At 34.1% G+C, this 18,286-nt stretch overlaps 1 protein-coding gene across 1 annotated transcript; it reads right to left on the bottom strand.

Moving 5' to 3' along the window:
- Positions 1-9,343: 9,343 nt before the first annotated feature.
- On the bottom strand, positions 9,344-12,609 carry LOC112695912 (short-chain dehydrogenase TIC 32 B, chloroplastic). The gene is made up of 7 exons (XM_025748451.2): positions 12,401-12,609; positions 11,647-11,878; positions 11,483-11,562; positions 10,288-10,441; positions 10,122-10,200; positions 9,896-9,983; positions 9,344-9,807 (listed from the first exon to the last, which is right to left on the bottom strand). The coding sequence occupies exons 1-7, from the start codon at positions 12,525-12,527 to the stop codon at positions 9,578-9,580; spliced, it is 990 nt and encodes a 329-aa protein (XP_025604236.1). The 5' UTR covers positions 12,528-12,609; the 3' UTR covers positions 9,344-9,577.
- Between the last annotated feature and the right edge of the window lie 5,677 nt (positions 12,610-18,286).

Here is an 18,286-nt window from a genome sequence, read left to right as displayed (position 1 = left end):
GTCACGGCCAAGACTCTGAAAGCTCTGTTTAAGAATAAAAAAGAACTGAACTAAGAGAGTCAGTAAAATCATCTGGATTCTAAGTTCCTAAAGAGACCAACCATTCTGAGTTTCAATGGATAGTGAGATGCCAAAACTATTCAGAAGCAAAAAGCTACTAAATCCCGCTCATCTAAATTGTATCTGAGCTTCATTGGAAACTTAAAAATTTATTGTAACTTAATCTTCTTTTTTTTATCCTACTGTGTTTTTAGTTGCTTGGTGATGCAGAATTTATAATCCACAAACTAACCGGCAAGTGCACCGGGTCGTACCAAGTAATACCTCAGGTAAGTGAGGGTCGATCCCACGAGAATTGATGGACAAAGCAACAATGGTTAAATGATTTACTTAGTTAGGCAAGCAAAAAGAGTGTTTTGGTATTCAAAGAGCATTAAACAGTAAATTCAGAGTTTGAAGACAGGCAGTAAATAAGTTGGGAATAAAATATGGGAGAAGGCAGTTAAGGCTTCAGAGTTATCTATTTTTCGGATTGACTTTTCTTATTAATTTATTTTAATCATGCAAGATTTAATTCATGGCAAACTATATGTGACTAGACCCTAATTCTTTAGACCTTCCTAGTCTCCTCTAACTTTAATTAATCGCCAATTCCTTGGTGAATTAATTCCAATTAGAGGGTAAAGATCAAATTCCAGTTTATATGCCACAAAAATCCTAATTACCCAAATATAAGAGGATTATATGTCACGTATCCCGTTAAGTCCAAATAATTAGAATTTAGGAGAAATTGTTTTCATGCTGTTGTTCAAGTAAAGAGCTTTTCCAAGTTATACAAGAACTCAATTAGAAAGAGGGTCATACTTCCATTCCACCCAAATTCATAAGATAAAGAACAAAAACAATTCTTGAAATATAAATCAAAACATGAATTAAAATAGAAAAATAATAGTATCAATCCATACAATAGACAGAGCTCCTAACCTTAACAGTGGAGGTTTAGTTGCTTATGATTCAGAGAAGAAAACTAGGATTGTAAATTGGGCTGAGGTGGAATAAAAAGTTAACTAATGTTGGGACTCCCCCTGACTAGAAGAAAAGTTTCTCCTTTTTATAACTAATCCTAATTAATTTAAAATCTAATTTCTAAAATTAAAATAATATCTTTTTCCTATTTTAAAATTTAAATTTGAATCAGAATTGATTAAATAATTTGCGCCTTGTAACGTGGGGACCACTTGGCTTCACTGGATCCGCCCCTAACTTAGCAAAGAGCTGCGCCTTACTTGAGTGATAAAATGGGGCCCAGAAATCACCCACAGCGGTTTCTGTGTTTTTTGCACGTGGCACATGTCACGCGTACGTGTCAAGTACGCGCACGCGTCGCTGCGCAAATATCCTTTTCATGCGTACGCGTCAAGTATGCGCACGCGTCACCATGGAAAGCCTGACGCGCACGTGTCGCTCCTCGCTGTCATCTTCTTTAATTCTTGTGCTGCAGAAACTCCATCAAATCGAGCCGAATGCTACCTGAAATAAACAGAATTGCACAAAACTCAAAGTAGCATCCATAGTGGCTAAAAGATAATTAATTCTTGATTAAACTCAACAATTTAAATGTAAATTCACCAGGAAAAGATAGGAAAGATGGTCACGCATCACTTGGGGACAAGCAACAGTTTAAGTTTGGTGTTGTGATGAGCGAATATTTTATACGCTTTTTGGCATCATTTTCATAGAGTTTTTAGTATGTTTTGTCTAGTTTTTATTAAGTTTTCATAGGTTTTTGTGTTAAATTCACATTTTTTGGATTCTTCTTTGAGTTTTTGTGTTTTTGTGTAATTTTAGGTATTTTCTGACTGAAATTGAGGAGTTGGAGCAAAAGTCTGATTCAGAGACAGAGAAAGCACTGCAGATGCTATCTAGATCTGATCTTCTTGCACTCGGAAGAGCTTTTCTGGAGCTACAGAAGTTAAAATAGAGCACTCTCAACGGATAAGGAAAGCTGACTTCCAGAGCTTTTCAGCAATGGGTAATAGTTTATACTTTTCTTCATATTAGAAGGCCCAAAACTGGTGTCCAACGCCAGCCTCCTGTCACCTATTAGGCGTCCAACGTCCAAAGAGAAGAGACCAGCGTCCAAACGCCCAAAGAGGACCCCTAGCCAGCGTTCAATGCTCTAGAGGCTTCATAGCACGTGGATCTAATCAAAGCTCAGCCCAAACACTCACCAAGTGGGCCCTAGAAGTGAATTTTAGCACTAAAAGACTGTTTTACCCTTACTAGTCATCAGTTTAGTATTTAAGGGATTAGATTTATGTTATTCGTACATCTTCTACAACCTTTTCACCATATTTTCATTTATCTCTGAATTTTCTATCAATATACTGTTTCTCTTTAATCTGTGTTCGATTCTCTATTCTAAGATGTATTTTCGTTCTTCATCAATATGAATGCGTTGAACTGGCATAAGGTTATGACATTCTACATGGGTTCAGAGTGCATCTTTTATCGGATAATGATGAACCACCGGCTTGATTATACATCTCTTAGACGGCTAAGCCATGACTTCGTTGGGGACTTCTCGAGATACCAGTTCAACCGATTTACGGGGAGATTAGGGTCTCTGTGGTAGAGGCTAGAACCCAAGGTGAAGCATCCTTCGATTCGGAAGATTCGACCTTGTCTGGAGCGTTTTGAGTAGGATTACCAAGGAAAATGAACTGTAGGAGCTTCACCCTCAATTAGAATGGATCCGCACTAATCCTAGGGTTCAGATCTAGATAAGTATTGGCGGCTGCTCAAACCAGCGTCAATCACATACAGCCTGCCATAGAAGAAATCATTCACAATTGAAGAAGACAGTAATACCAGAGTTAATCCAGAAGGACAAAGCATCTCCAAGCCTTAACCACATGCCTATTATAGTTTACACTACTTCTGAGTTCTGATTACCCTTTCTCCTTATTTACTTTTTAATAATCAAACTGCCTTTAAACAAAACCAACAACCTCTTGATTCGCCTGACTAAGATCTGCAAGATAACCATAGCATGCTTCAAAACACAATCCTCGTGGGATCAACACTGACTTACTCAGGTATTACTTGGCTGACCCAGTGTACTTGCAGGTTCAGTTGTACGAAGCGTGGGGATTCGCACACCAGTGCTCTCATGTGTGACTTGGAGCTTATCCCAGATTTCTTTTGCTATTTTGTATCTTGAAATCTTCTGGTTTTTCTCGAAGCTGATTGCACAGTTCATCATGTTGACAGCCTTAGCATTTAGTTCTGCCCTTTTTTGTCATCTTCATTCTATCCTGTTTTAGCTTTGTGAGTGACAACATAATCAGCACCAATTTTTATACGGATTTGAGGACCATTTATTATTATCTTCTATAGGTTGTAATCCACTGACTGAACAAAGATCTTCATTTTTTTCTTTTCAATAGTTGTAGTTTTTTCCATTGAAGAATGGGGTCTGTTGTTGGACTATCCTTCTAACAGAGTATAAGCCACTGTGTTGGAACCCATGTTGTTCACCATCAAGATCTTTGCTCCAAGCTGTGAAGCTTGATCTCTTTGAGACCAAGCTCTGATACCAATTGATGGTTATCAGTGGCTAAGAGAAGGGGGTTGAATCTTAGCCTTTTTTTTTAGCTTTCAACCTTGAGTTCAGTAGAGATACTTTAAGTAGAAAACATGATGCATTAAGGTTTTGTCTCTTAACGCGGTAGTAGATACTTCTGTTTTGTCTCCTATAGTGCATAACCAGAATAGATCAGAAAATAGAGAATGAGACACAGATGTATCCTTGTTCGGCTACCCAGTGCAATGTAGCCTACATCCAGCCTCCATCAAACCAATGCCAGAATTTCGAAATCTTTCAATAGAATTACATTCACCAATACTCCCTAGGATCTACCCAATCCTATCTGGGACAAGTCCAGTTTCTAACCCAAAATGAACTTGACTAGGACTCAACCTAGCTTTCAATAGCAAAATGCTAACCCAACTTGCAAGGGAATCCCCTCATAATCATGACAACAAAACATAAATACATATAAAGAATTTTTTAGATAACTATGGCTTTTTCTCCAAGTCTAGCTCACTGCCTTTTTTCTCTCATTGGTTTCTTCTTACAAACCTCACCATGTTTGCCTTTTTTAATGAGACTCAGATAGACTAAAATGAGTAAAAGAAATACAAAATAAAAACCATGAAGGAGAAGAATAAACAGCTCAAAGAGCTATGGGAACCCGAACGTGTGCTCTCTCTCTTTGCCGCAATCATTGGTTGTTCACCCCCTATTATAGAGGAGTGAAGCTTCCAGGGCTTAAAACCTTCTTCAGCACATGTTGGTTTTCTTCTCCCAATACACAGATGCAGCAGCGGCATTCATAGAGAAGAGAGAGGGTAGAAGTAGTAACATGCAACAATACCTTCAATCTTCTCTTTCAACCTTTTTCTTCAAGAATCTTGAATCTGAGCCGTGTGTTCTTGCTTTGGCTCCAAGTTTTTTTCTCGACCGTAGATTCCAAGAAGAGCACCATTGACTTCACCTTCTTCATATTTTCCAAAATGGTGCTTGTGACCCACTTAATTTCTTCAATAATCCTTGGTGAAATATAAATGGGAAAATCTCCTTTTTGTGATTTTCTTCTTGATGAGATTTTTCCTTTTGCCCTAGCCTCTTTCACCTTCTCTTATTTTGCTTGGATTTAGAATTTTTCTTTTTGTTCTTCAATTGTGCCCTAGCACAGAGCTTCCCTTTTTTTCTTTCTTTTTTCAGAGTTCACGTCGGTGATTGAAGACGGAAAATTTAGATTTCTGCACAAATTAACTGGCAAGTGTACCGGGTCGCATCAAGTAGTAAAACTCACCAGAGTGAGGTCGATCCCACAGGGATTGGTGGATCAAGCAACTTTAATGAGGTGATTAGTCTAGTTAAACTACCAGTTGGTGAATTGAGTGAAATTGACTTGACAGAATATAAATTGCAAGAAATGTAAAGTGCTAAAAGTAAAATGGAAAGAAACTTAAATTGAATGAAAAATAAATTGCAGGAAATGTAAATAGGGATTGGGTGCTGGGAAATTAAAGGAAGTAGTAAATTCAAAGGCAATTAAAATGAAGATCAACAGAAAGAAAGATTCATTAGGGATTGGAGATATCATAATCCATCATGAATCAAATGGGTCTCAACTTCTTTCTCAATCATATGAGTAGATCTATGCCAGATTGTAAGTGATTGGATTCCAATTCCTTGGCAACCCAATCTCTCTAATCACAATCAATCTTGCTAATTCCTTGATCCAATTGTCATGAGAAGATGTTAAGCATGTTCTCTCATCCATAAGCCATACAAATTCTCAAGACCTCAATTCCTTCCGAATGGTGTTGGTCAAGGGAATTGTGAAGGATAGAGCCCCAATTCTAATGCCCATGATTCCCCTTCTGAGGCTCACACAAGCATTCAACAGATTCAAACCCCCTTCCAGAGTGAATGAATCTCAATCAAAATAGAGGATACCCTATAGCTACCCAAGTGGATTGAGAAGAAGAAGAAGTTCATTCAATCATGTGAATTATAATAGAGCTCCTCCCCTAATGAAGTGGGGTTCAATCGATCATTGCTCTAAGAACACTTGCAAGAAATTTAAAGTGCATGACAGTAAATCAATCTCAATACCAATACAGGAAGGAAATTTGCAGATGAGAGGTGTAAGAAATTGAAATTGCATAAACTAAACTAAATTCAATTCAAATACAACTAAAATGTAAAAGTGCAGAAAAAAAAAAGAAATTCTAAGCTAAGATTTCTGAAGTCTCTAATCCTCCAAGAGAGCTCTGGAGTCTCTAATCCTCCAGCCTCTACTCCTACTCCTACTACCCAAGCCTTATGAGAGCTCCTTTTTTCTTCTATGAAACTAATGCCTTTATATAGGCTTTCCTAAATTATAAATTTAAATGAAATTAAAAATAAATTACAGTCAAATCAAAATTAAATCTAGATGATTCTTGTGGCCTTGATTGAGTGATATGAATGGGCTTGCTTGCTTGTTTAACTGGGCTTGGAATGAAATTAATCAAGCCAAAATTCTGCTCCCAAGAGAACGCAGCGTTTTTTAGGATAGCGTAGCGCTCGGGCACCCACGCGTATGCATACCCCACGTATACGTGTGGTTCAGCAATTTGGCACATCGACGCATACGCGTCACCCATGCGTAAGCATCCTTTGCAGTGCTCTCCTTGAGAGCGTAGCGCTCGTACCAAGAGCGCTCTCCCACGCGTACGCATCACCCATGCGTACGCATGGATTTCAAAATGTCACATCCACACTGCCGCTCCACCCACGCGTTCGCATGCTCCTTCAGGAATGTCACACCGACGCGTACGCATCGCCCACGCATACGCATCACCAACCAAATTTTTCCACTCCATTATCGTATGCGCTCTTGGTGAAGAATGTAGCGCTCTTGTCTAAGAGCGCTCTTGGTCATGTATGGTGCTATGTAGAAGAACGTAGCGCTCTTAGAGAAAGAAACGGAGCGCTAAGGTTCCAAAGCGTGCTCAAACTTCAAATTGTGCCCCAAAATTCCTCTTTTTTCCTTTTGAGCTTAATTTGTGCTTTTTGCTTCTCTTTCTACTTATTTCCTACTAAATTTATCAAATCAAAAGATGAAAGCAATATACTATTTAAGCACTAAAATACTCAATAATTAAGCAATAATCATTTATTTCTTGTATTGAAAAAGTATAGAAAAACCTAATATGATACGCAGTCATCAGTGATGTGAAAGAAAAGAGAAGAGAGACTTTGGCTTTCATTGAATGTGAAGAGGTTCAATTGAAATTGAGTTACCTAGCAACTACGGTGAATGAATGGATATGAGTGTAGACCACCGTTTAGGCTTAGGTTATGGATATGGTCTTGTTTATATTCTTGGGCTTATTTCTTTCTTTGATCCCTGAAACATTCTTTTTATTTCTGATGAAAATATTTGTGATGGTTTTTATTCAAGGTGAACTTGATATTGGGCCATATTTCTTTACTTATCTTCCTCCTTATTCAGATTGCTTACTTTTATAGCCATTCATCATATGATATGAGTGCTTTGTTTCAATCATATTGGGCCAGATGCAATATGGGCTTGTTTTTCATGCTTTTTAGGCCAATGTGAACTAATTAATTTCATGCACACAAACACAATACAATCATACAAATAAATACCTCAATAATGTTTAGTTCTTTAAACTCAACAATAATGATTGAGCTTTTTTTAAAAAAAAAAGTTTAATATCTACGGATACCCATGAGTATCGCTTCTCCTAAAGGAAAAAATAAATGCAAACTCGTGACGGAGATGGAGCGGAAATGGGGGCAATTTTTTAAATGGAAACGGAGAACGGAAGAAGGTTCCCGCCCCAATGGAATTCTATCTCCTGGTTCTGCATCAATGCCTTCTCGTTTGAAGGTATAATGCAATTAGTTGTGTTTGTAACAATTTTCAAAAATTTCTTTTGCATAATAAATTATTGGACATGACATCGCTTGATCCATATAGGCAATTCTACCTAGTGGGATAAAGTATTATAGTTGTTGTATATTTGATTCATTTATCAATGGAAAAGTAGGTAAAATGGTCCACATTGAACAAATTTCAATCTGATTAAAGTAGAGCAGTATGACTATGACTATGACTCTGTTTTCATATTCAATGGCCTAAAATAGGAAACATAAACTAGTTTAGTATTTTCATTTTCATTTTTTTTGTTTTAATATAAGAAAATTCAAAATGAAAAGTAACAATCCAGTAGATTATAACTAAAATGTAAATATAAGTTGTTCCGAAGGTTACCTGAAACATTGATTTGTGCCTGAACGTGAGGTCCAGATCCCTTCATATGGTAGCGTCCGACCTCTTTGGTAGTAAGGTACCGCTTGTCCGAATTCCTCATGAGGAGGTGGGGGTGGTACCTGCAAGAAACTCCGATGCTTAAGTTAGCAAGGGCTTTAGGCATATTTTTAGTAGATTAGAACGTGTCTTATACCTGGAGAGTGTCAGGTATTTATAGTAGAGTTGATAACAACCTTTGTTGGAGTAGTTTTATCTTTTCCGATGGATAAGCGTTCCCTTTATTTTGAGAGTTTGTTGGGATCTACCTTCTAGATGAGGTAGAGATAGTAGGAGAGATTTCTAGATGCAGTTACTTTGTTGAGTCCAGTGGAGATGGACCTTTCTGTTAGTGTCCGACCTCCTTAAAGAGGTCAGGTTTATAATGAAGTCTACCTTTAATGGTAGGCCTCTTGTGTTATTAGGCTTGGTTTTTATCTGGTGGATCAAGGTATGAACATAACTCTTCTCAACAAAGGTGATTTCCCAGCACAGAAAAGAAGTCTTCAGAAATTCATATTGTTAATTGCAAGCATGTAGACACATGCTGCCGCAATGTGTTTGAGGTTATATCTTTACCATTCTTCAGTTCGGCAATGTTGCATCCCCTCCCATTCCCCACCTATCCTGGGGTAAAATTGGAGAGAGGGAGAGAATTGGGGGGCTGGACTTCTCTGAATATGTCAGTTAATGTTGTGGTATATCCGTATATGCTGGCCATAAAATGAATATGGAGGATGCTTGCCTCCTCATTTTGTGATGCATGCTGAGTTTGCTGAAGTCCTTTTATAGGCATGACTTATGAGTTATGGTTAACGCTGCTAAGAGCTAACAGATTGACATTCAGACTTATTTACCTTCTCGATGTCTGTATATAGTAGATCAGAGATCTCCAGAAAATGGGTATTGTATCTTATTATATATTGAGAAGTAGGAAAGTTAATGTAGCTTTTCTGAAAAGCCGTGTTCCTTCTGTGGAAATCGCTTTTCTTATCCCCCTCTCCCTCTCTTGATATCAGTCGTGACGGTACCAATATCTTGTATTGGCCTTGTAAATGAAGCATTGTATTAGGTTAGATCTCTATGGTTATTTTGTTTGTTTTCTTTTTTGCTACCCTTTTGTGTGAATTTCCTTTTTGTTAACCATTATGTATCAAGCTTTTGCGTGTGAAAGTTGCTCTAAAATTACCATGTGAGACCTAGTGATTATGATTGCGAGACACAAAAAGTGTACTCTATTCTTGAAACGGCTGCACTCGTGTGTGCATCCTTAAAAACCAAATTTGGAAGAACATTCTACATCGGAGCCCTTTATTATTATCTTAAAATCATCGATTAGAAATATTCAAGGTGCTGTCATTGTATCACCAACAATGAACATTACCTCTCCTTGAGACTTGAGTGATAATATTTATTGATTATAGTGTAGTGTAGCCTACATTCCCATATTTGAGTAGGTCAACTATCATTTTATTTATACTGAGTGGGACAGGATTTATGTTCTGTTCTATTTTATTTGTACAATGAATGATTGTAGAGCTACATACAGAAGGGGATTATATTATTCTAAAGCGCCTTCATTGTGATGTCTTTTTGGCTGCCTTTGAAAGCTCTCTAATGGCTGCTATACATGATGTGTAGACTCCAGGCTACTAGGTCCAGAGAAAGGGTGAACAATTACTTCAAGTTGCTGCTTGACGGAGTCGCTTGTGAAGCAAGGCATGTGTGTTGTTCCATAGCTTTCGTGCTTCGAATTCATTGCTTGCAAGACTTGAGCAGTTACATTCATTGCAATCTGTGAAATATTTCCCACTCACTCCTTCTGCTTGGGGACTTAGAGCAACATAACATGTGGTTGCCGCACCCTGTGATTTTGATTTGAGTAATTTGGATGCGATGAAAAATATGGAATCTGCAAGGAAGTTATGTGAACGTTGAGTAACTAGATCAAAGTGTGAAACAACTATACCGATGCCAAAATAATTAGCGTTTGTTCTTACCCGTAATTAAGCCCTTGTGAGCTCTAATAATCCCAGTCTTCACGATTCCTGGATGAACTGCATTGATAGTTACTCTAGCATTCCGTGCCTGCATCGTCACACAAATTCCAAGAATATTTAAATGGGACATGCAAAGTTTTAACTTTTGTAGCATAATGATCAACATTCACCACAAAATAGAAGTGCAAGAAGCAGAGTTTAGGTGTTATTATGATGTCATTCTAACCTTGAGCTGTCTAGCCATTTCCTTCACATGTAGAATGCTGGCCAATTTTGACTGAGCATATGCGCGTGTGCCATTATAGCTGCATTTGTTATGGGGAAGAGAATTAGAATGGTTAATATCCATGATTCTGAAAAATTAGCAAATAAGAAGCAAGTGATGGTGGTACTTTTTTCCGGCGAGCATGTCATTGAAGCGAAAACAGCCTCTGTTCACCCAGCTATGGATGACAGAGGAAACGTTTATTATTCTTCCTTCAATGCCTGTCTTCTTTGCTGTATCTATCAATTTCTCTAATAGCATCTTCGTTAACAAAAAATGTCCTGCAATTAAAGTTGGAAAATAGTAAACAAATGAATTATGTGACTTTTACTTTTTCTTTACGGTCCATCTTGAATTTTGTTGTATTTTATTTGTTGTGTCCTCTAATCATGTCTCCTTTTCTGTTTGTTCTTTATTTTTCTTTTCCCCGTCTCTTTTTGTTGGTCAATCTTCGATTCTTTGGTTCAGATAAGAAGAACAACAAAACATCATCAATAGAGGTATTACATTATAGGAATGGGCCATATAGTTTGCTTTCGTCTTGGAATCAATCAAAAAATGGCGCATGCTCTTGCTCGGTGATTGATATATTTGTTTATTAAAAATGAAGGCTAAAGTATTGTCAAAGCTTGCCCCATCATAAAATGGTGGTCCTGCATAAAAAAGGATTGTTGACTATATTGCTCCTTTTCTTATTTTAGAAGGCTTTAAGCATATAAACATGTTAGATGTTGCTTGTCATTTTTCCTCATATGATATCAACTTTTCTCAGCTAATTAAGAAGTGTCTACTGATTATTAATGAAGATAGGAGATTAGATTGACTAATAACAAGGATATTTGATAGCCCATTTTACAAAATAATTAAATACATTACTTCGTAAAATACAATAGCACAATTTTGTTAAATATGTTCTTTATATGAAATAAATTATATCATAGCAGTTTGACAATAGAAAACTCTTACAATCACTAATTAAGTGTATTGGAAAATAATCATTCAAAAAATTAATTTTTTATAAGTTTGTTTTCTTTGTTTGTCAATTAGTATTTTCTAATTCTACAGACCAATAACTAATCTCACAAGAATCTGAATTGTATTTAAAAATTTGTTATTAGGCAATACACTTCTTTTGCTTATGCAAATCCATATTCTTTTTTTTTTTGGGTGGAGTTGGGACTAAGATCCTTACCGCGTTTACTTAATTTGAGTCTTGCAAATTTTAAGAAAATATTATTAATTGAGCATATTAGTGTATCTCTATTTTTTAGTATACCCGGTCATTGAAGGATGCAATTATATATACATATTGAAAAATGTACCTAAGTAATTTGTAGCAAATGTCATTTCAAATTTATCTTCAGAGAACTCAAGATTTGGAGAGAATATTCCTGCATTATTTCTGCAAAACAAAATTCATTTCATCCTGAATATAGAATTTTAATAGGGAGGAACACGAAAAAAAAAGAGAGAGAACATTACATACATGAGAATATTGAGGGGGAGTTCCAAAGCTAAGAACTCGGAACAAAATCTCTGAATAGAAGCAAAGGAGCTAAGATCAATCTCCAATAGAATAACCTCAGCATTTGGTGTCTCTTTTCGAATATTCTCTATCACATCTTTTGCTTTCTTTAAGTCTCTCGCTGCAATAACTACTTTCACTCCTCTCTTTGCTAACACCCTTGCTGTTTCAGCTCCAATTCCAGAACTTGCTCCTTCAATTAATTAATTATTATTATTATATTAATACACAATGATCTTGGGCTTTATCAATTCTTATTTAATTAAGAGTAAATCAATATATAAATGATAGTAGGGAATTGAATAGTTTAATTTAGTGTGATTGAGTAGTGAACAATTTGAAGGATGAGAAAGTAATAATAATATTAATGATTTTTGTTTTGTACGTAGATTGAATGCGTGATATTGTCTGAACCAATAAAAGAAGAGAAGAATGTACAAAAGAGACAAGCACATATTGATGAAGCCAAAAAGAAACACCACCACATTAAGTGCACGTGCCAAACAAAATCTCTGCACTAAATTAAACTATGTACACCCCCACCTTCAAGATCAAGAAAGAAATTTTCATCAAAACCACTATTTTCATCATGCAAATTGAACTAAACTTATTGATTCTTAAACTATACATATAGCTAGAGAAAAAAAATAATAATATGGGTTTGCATGTATAAAGATGATATGATAGAATGCAAGATTTGATTATATATAATTACCAGTGATGAGAGCTGTTAGATTGCAAGAGGAAGAATGATGTTGAAGAGTGACTTGTTCAGCGGTAGAGTTAGAGCCAAAACCACTTGGCCCTGCTATTCCAGCTAAGTACCTTACTGTTGCCTTCATTATCCTTTCTTTCCTTTGATTCTTCTCTTCTCTCTTCTTTTCTCAATCTCTCTTATCTATCTCACCATAAACTATATGCATTTATATGCGTTTGTGTATGTACACACACACGCCCACACAGCAGATACGGTCTCCTTTGCAATTACCATTTCCTCCTTCGCCTAATCTCACTCCTTTAATCCTTTTCTCCAATTAACTACCCTTTTTAATTTGCCCCTGCTTTTTCGGACACAATAATTAAAATTATCTTATTTAATATAATATTTATAATTTTATATATAATTATTTAAGTAATAATTAATAAATATTAAATAAAATAATTTTAAATTATTTGAAATATTTTTTATTGTCAAACATTATTATTTTCTTATATAAGAATATTTATCTCTCATATATTTATATAATTGTCAAAATCAGTATATTGATTATATTTTAACAGTTATTTATATGAAAATATCTTTACATAAAAACGATAATTAAGATGTTAATAAATATTATATTAAGTAATTTAATAAAATATATTAAAATATTTAACGTTTCAATTTTCATATAAAGACAATTAGTCACGTTATAATATATATAAAATTAAATATATAACTAATTAAGTTAATCAATTAAATAAAGTGATGTAAAAAAAGTGGAGAAGAAAAATCAGAAAGAAAGTTAAATTTAGTGAAGCGGGTGTGGGTGAGAGTTGAAAGTTGATAACAGAAGAGCCATATAGGGATGGTCCACACTCCACACCACCACAAACTAGTATGTGATGTGAACCTACCAAAGCGGTTTGACATTATTTTTTTTTCTTTTTTTTTTCTTCTTTTTCCTTTTTCTCTTTACTTTTTCGGTCTTCATTTCTCATAATTATTACTGCCTGTCCTTATTAAGTGGCTTGCATTTTCCAGTGGGCTATGCTGCATGTGTGTTTTCTTGATAAATTTCTTTCCCTTTTTCCTTGCTCATAATAATTAAGAGTAACTATGAATCATTATGTGAAGATTACATCTGAAGTAAAACCAAATTCATACGTGTGAATGATGTTTGGTAGATGTGCTCCCTTCTCTTTTATGTTCTTTTTCTTTTGTTATGCACAAGGATAATTTTCCTCCATTTAATTACTTTCACTTTTCTCATGCTAATCAATTATTATTTCTATGAATAATACATATATAATTAGGTGTACTTTGTAATTCCATCTAAAATGGTGATCTTAATTAGCGTGTATGCACTCTTGATATCACCTTTAATTTCCTCATGATTTAAGCTTGCCTTTTGAAAAAAACTACTGCGATAGATACATACTTATTATTATGTTTTAATCTCTTAACAATATATTTATTTATGATAAATTAGAGATGAAAATTTTATATTACATATATTCTTTATTCTAAAAAGAATTTAGCAAGCTGTTTTGGATAACATCAAACGCTGAAAAAAGATTTTGTAGTTATTATTACCTTATTAATAACCATGAAGCCTAACACAAATAATAATTACTTGTCTTGCTAAACACGATATCTTAAATTCAATTTTTATATAGGTTTTATAGATTTTTAAGATCAGTTCTTTATTCATCAAAAAATAAATTCAGACGAGATTAAAAATTAATCATTCATTTTTAATCGATAAATATATGAGAATTTACCTCTATTGACCCTGTTAGCTTATTATTTATTAATATGGAAGTTACCAATCAATGCAAAACCTTACAAATTTCCGTAATAATTATAAGATCAGTTAAAAGTGAGAAAGCAACAAGAAATAATTTGCATTATTTATATTTAAGAGATGTGGCATGCATTATGCAATGAAAATGATCATGGTGATAATATATATAATAATATATTGGGAGTAATTATATTAATTAAACTACATATATTGTATAATGCTACATTAAATAATTAAATCATGCTTGATACAGACAAAAAGTCAAATATTAATAGACAAGACGATTCACTCTCTATTATTCTTGAGCAAGATATGTGATATGCTTTAATTTGCCTAACTTCTTTTAGAAAACGACTGTTTGATGTTTGTTTTATTTTATTCTTTTATTTATTGACAAATTAAAGTAGCTTTCAGCAAGTTCAACAGAATCAAAATGCAATTTCTTTGCTGTCATGTAGTAGTTGTTAGGAATTTATTTTAATTTCTGGGCACGTATATTAATTATAATCACAAATTATACTATTTTAAATTAAATAATTTAAAGTCACCAAAAAAAAAATTAAATAATTTATATAATAATGATCTTATTTATTGTTATAAATGCTAATTGAATAAGTTATTATTACTTTTGATTTAAAATTAAATAAAAATAAAATCAGATATTTTTTTTGTTCCTTAGATAATTATCTTTTGGATTTTAAATATATTATCTTTTAGACTTTGGATACTATTTAATTTGGGTTCTAGGGTTTAATGGGTGTCATGCTCAAATATAAATAGGCTTTTAGGGTTTCGGTTCCGACATACCAAAGTCGCCTTTGTTGCTCTTTGCCCATCAAAAGAGTTGCAGTTCAGCCACCTAATTAACTGAGGAAGATCGAAAAGAACCACAAGATCCAAACTCTTTCAATCATAATTCATGTTTATATATTCAGGTACGTTTCCGTATACAATATTTCCCTTTTTAATGATTTAACATAGATAATTTTCAGGCTGAAAAAATTCCAACAAGTGATATCAGAGCCGTCTATGATTAAATAATTAAGAAATTATAAATTTATTTTATTTGAATTTGAATCTTAATTTAAGGTTGTGAAATTAGATTTAAATATGTTGCTGCTTTTGGATTCCGTAGCACGTGTTAATAAAACTCAAAGAATACATAAAAGTGCATAAAGAGTGCACAAATAAGTACATAAAGAGCACATAAAAATGCAAAAGGTATATAAAAAAAATTATTGCATTCTTTTATATTTGTACGTACCATTTTTTGTCTGTGTCTCGATCCCAAATATTGGAACAGTCAATTTATAAAAATTAAATAAATTTAATTAATTTCTTTTATTATGGACACTGCCCATCCATAGAATGAGCATATCTATCATAAAAAAAATTTTGTATGCACTATAATTTAATCTATGAATATGAATTTAATTTAAAAAAAGGAGTTCTTCGTTTTGTTTACCTTTTTTATATATACCATTCTATATGAATTCATTCTTTTGGCAAATTCATTTTTTTGTTTTGTATGGATTGAATCACAAGATTGATTCTAATCTTAATGAATAAAAAAAATTTTTTTGGCATATAAATTATTGGACAATTATAATCATATTTTTTTTAAAGGTCTGAAAAGACACTATTAAAATTTAATTTCTTTTGAGATTTAAGTATTTTTTATTTTTACATAAGGCAATTGATAATAATTTGGATTATTATACCATCTATTATAAAGATTTGATTTTGGAATAAATTGATTGAACATTATGTCGTAAAAGTAGCTTCTTTTGTGAAAATTGATTTATTCAAAACATTAGGAATATGGTGATATATAATTCATGCGAATATTGGTCAGCACAAATGAATTTCTGTATTTGGCCGAATTACATACACATATTAATGGTAAATACATATTTGGATAAATAATTAAGAATGAAGTAATGCTTATTATTTATGCGAACAATAATCTGCTCAAAGTAAGTTTATTATTTGGCCAAATAATAAGCATGGCACACTTTTGTTTATTTTCTATTAATTATGCGGTCAATAATCGGCCCAAAGGAAGGTTATTGTTTGGCCAATTAATAGAAAATATATGCGGTAATAAATAGGTTGCGAAGTTTAAGTTTCTATGTACGCATTAAGTTGGTCCAAAGAAAGGCTTAATGTGTGACAAGAATTTTGACAATATTTGATTACTGCAATGAGAGTATCACTTACAGTTAATTTTTCTATCCAAAGATTAAAAATTAATGTTGTTCTAGATATCTCAATATGGATTTTTTCTCCATTATTTAACTAATGTTTACTGCATGTTTATTTGTTCTAATCCAGAAATTATGGCTTTAGCTACCAATGTTTCTACACAAATTAGCAGTATTCCTATGCTGAATGGTTCAAACTTTAAAGTTTGGAAAGATACCGTGGAGATTGTCCTCGGTTGTATAGATCTAGATATAGCTCTTCGAGAGGAGAAACCCACTTCCACTCCGAAAAATCTCAATGAGGTTAAAATAGAAAAGTGGGAGAGATCTAGTCGAATGAGCATTATGATCATGAAACACTCAATTCTTGAAGCGTTTCAGGGCTCAATTACTGAGGATAAAGATGCCAAACAGTTCCTAAAGGATGTTGAAAAATTCTTTACAAAGAATAAAAAGGCGGAGGCAAGTAGTCTTTTGAGAAAACTTGTCTTCATGAGGTATAACGGTAAATGGAACAAAAGAGAGTACATTATGAAAATGTCTCATCTTGCTTCAAAATTAAAAGCACTAAAGTTAGAGTTGTCTGAAGATTTACTCATGCATTTCATTTTGATTTCCCTACCTACATACTTTGGGCAATTTAAAGTGAGTTATAACACTCTGAAGGACACTTGGTCCTTAAATGAGCTTATATCTCACTGTGTGCAAGAAGAAGAGAGGCTACATTAAGATAAGACTGAAAGTGCTCACATGGCTTCATCTTCTTAGTATAAAAGAAAGCGTGATACTACTGCGGATGTGCCTTCTCAGCAGAAAAAGGCTAAGAAACAGGATCAAGTTTTAACTTGTTTCTTCTGTAAGAAGGTGGACACATAAAGAAGGATTGTACCAAATATGCCACCTGGCGTGTAAAGAAAGGTATAATTCTTACTTTCGTTTATTCTGAGGCTAGTTTAAGTTATGCACCTGTAGATACTTGGTGGGTAGATTCTACTACTACTACTCATGTAAGTGTTACTATGCAGGGTTGCCTGTGGAGTCGACCGCCAAGTGATGCTGAAAGATACATCTATGTGGCAGACTGCAATATAGTTGCAGTCGAAGCTATAGGAACCTTTAGATTCTGTTCCACGAGTGGATTTTACTTGGATTTATTAGAGATATTTTATGTACCATCATTTAGACAAAATCTAGTTTCTGTTTTTCGTTTGGACAAATCATGTTATTTTTTGTTCGTTGAAAGACAATAAATTCAGTCTCTTTTATAATTCGAATAATATTTTCTTTGGTCATTTGGTGGATAGGCTTGACTTAAATTTCTATAATAATGAAATACTGCAAACGGGTACAAAACAAAAAACTAAATGAGAATTCGGTATCATGATGGCACAAACGTCTATGTCAGATCTCTAAACAGAGAATTCAGAGGCTCGTGTCGGATGGAATTCTTGGACCCCTAAATTTGGCGGACTTTGAAGTCTGCATTAAGTTCATAAAGGAGAAAAGGACAAACAAAAGGAAATTAGGTGCCGAGAGAGCTAAAGATATCTTAGAACTGATACATACCGATATATGTGGCCCATTCCCTGCTGTCTCTTGGAATGGACAACAGTACCTTATTACGTTCATAGATGATTACTCTCGTTACGAGTATCTATATTTAATTCATGAAAAGTCCCATGCCTTGGATGTTTTCAAGTCTTTCAAAGCTGAAGTTGAACTTCAACTTGGAAATAAAATTAAAGCTGTCAAATCTGATCGTGGTGGTGAATACTACGGAACATATGACGGTGCAGGTAAGCAACGTCCCGGGCCTTTTGCTCTTTTTTTCTAGAGGAGTGAGGTATTATTCCGTAACACACCATGCCAGGCAAACCTAGCATGAACAGT

The sequence above is a fragment of the Arachis hypogaea genome, chromosome 1 (assembly GCF_003086295.3).
Source record: "Arachis hypogaea cultivar Tifrunner chromosome 1, arahy.Tifrunner.gnm2.J5K5, whole genome shotgun sequence".
Lineage (NCBI taxonomy): Eukaryota > Viridiplantae > Streptophyta > Magnoliopsida > Fabales > Fabaceae > Arachis > Arachis hypogaea.
The sequence above is the reverse complement of the archived record's forward strand: the minus strand, read 5'-3'. Positions and strand labels throughout refer to the sequence as shown.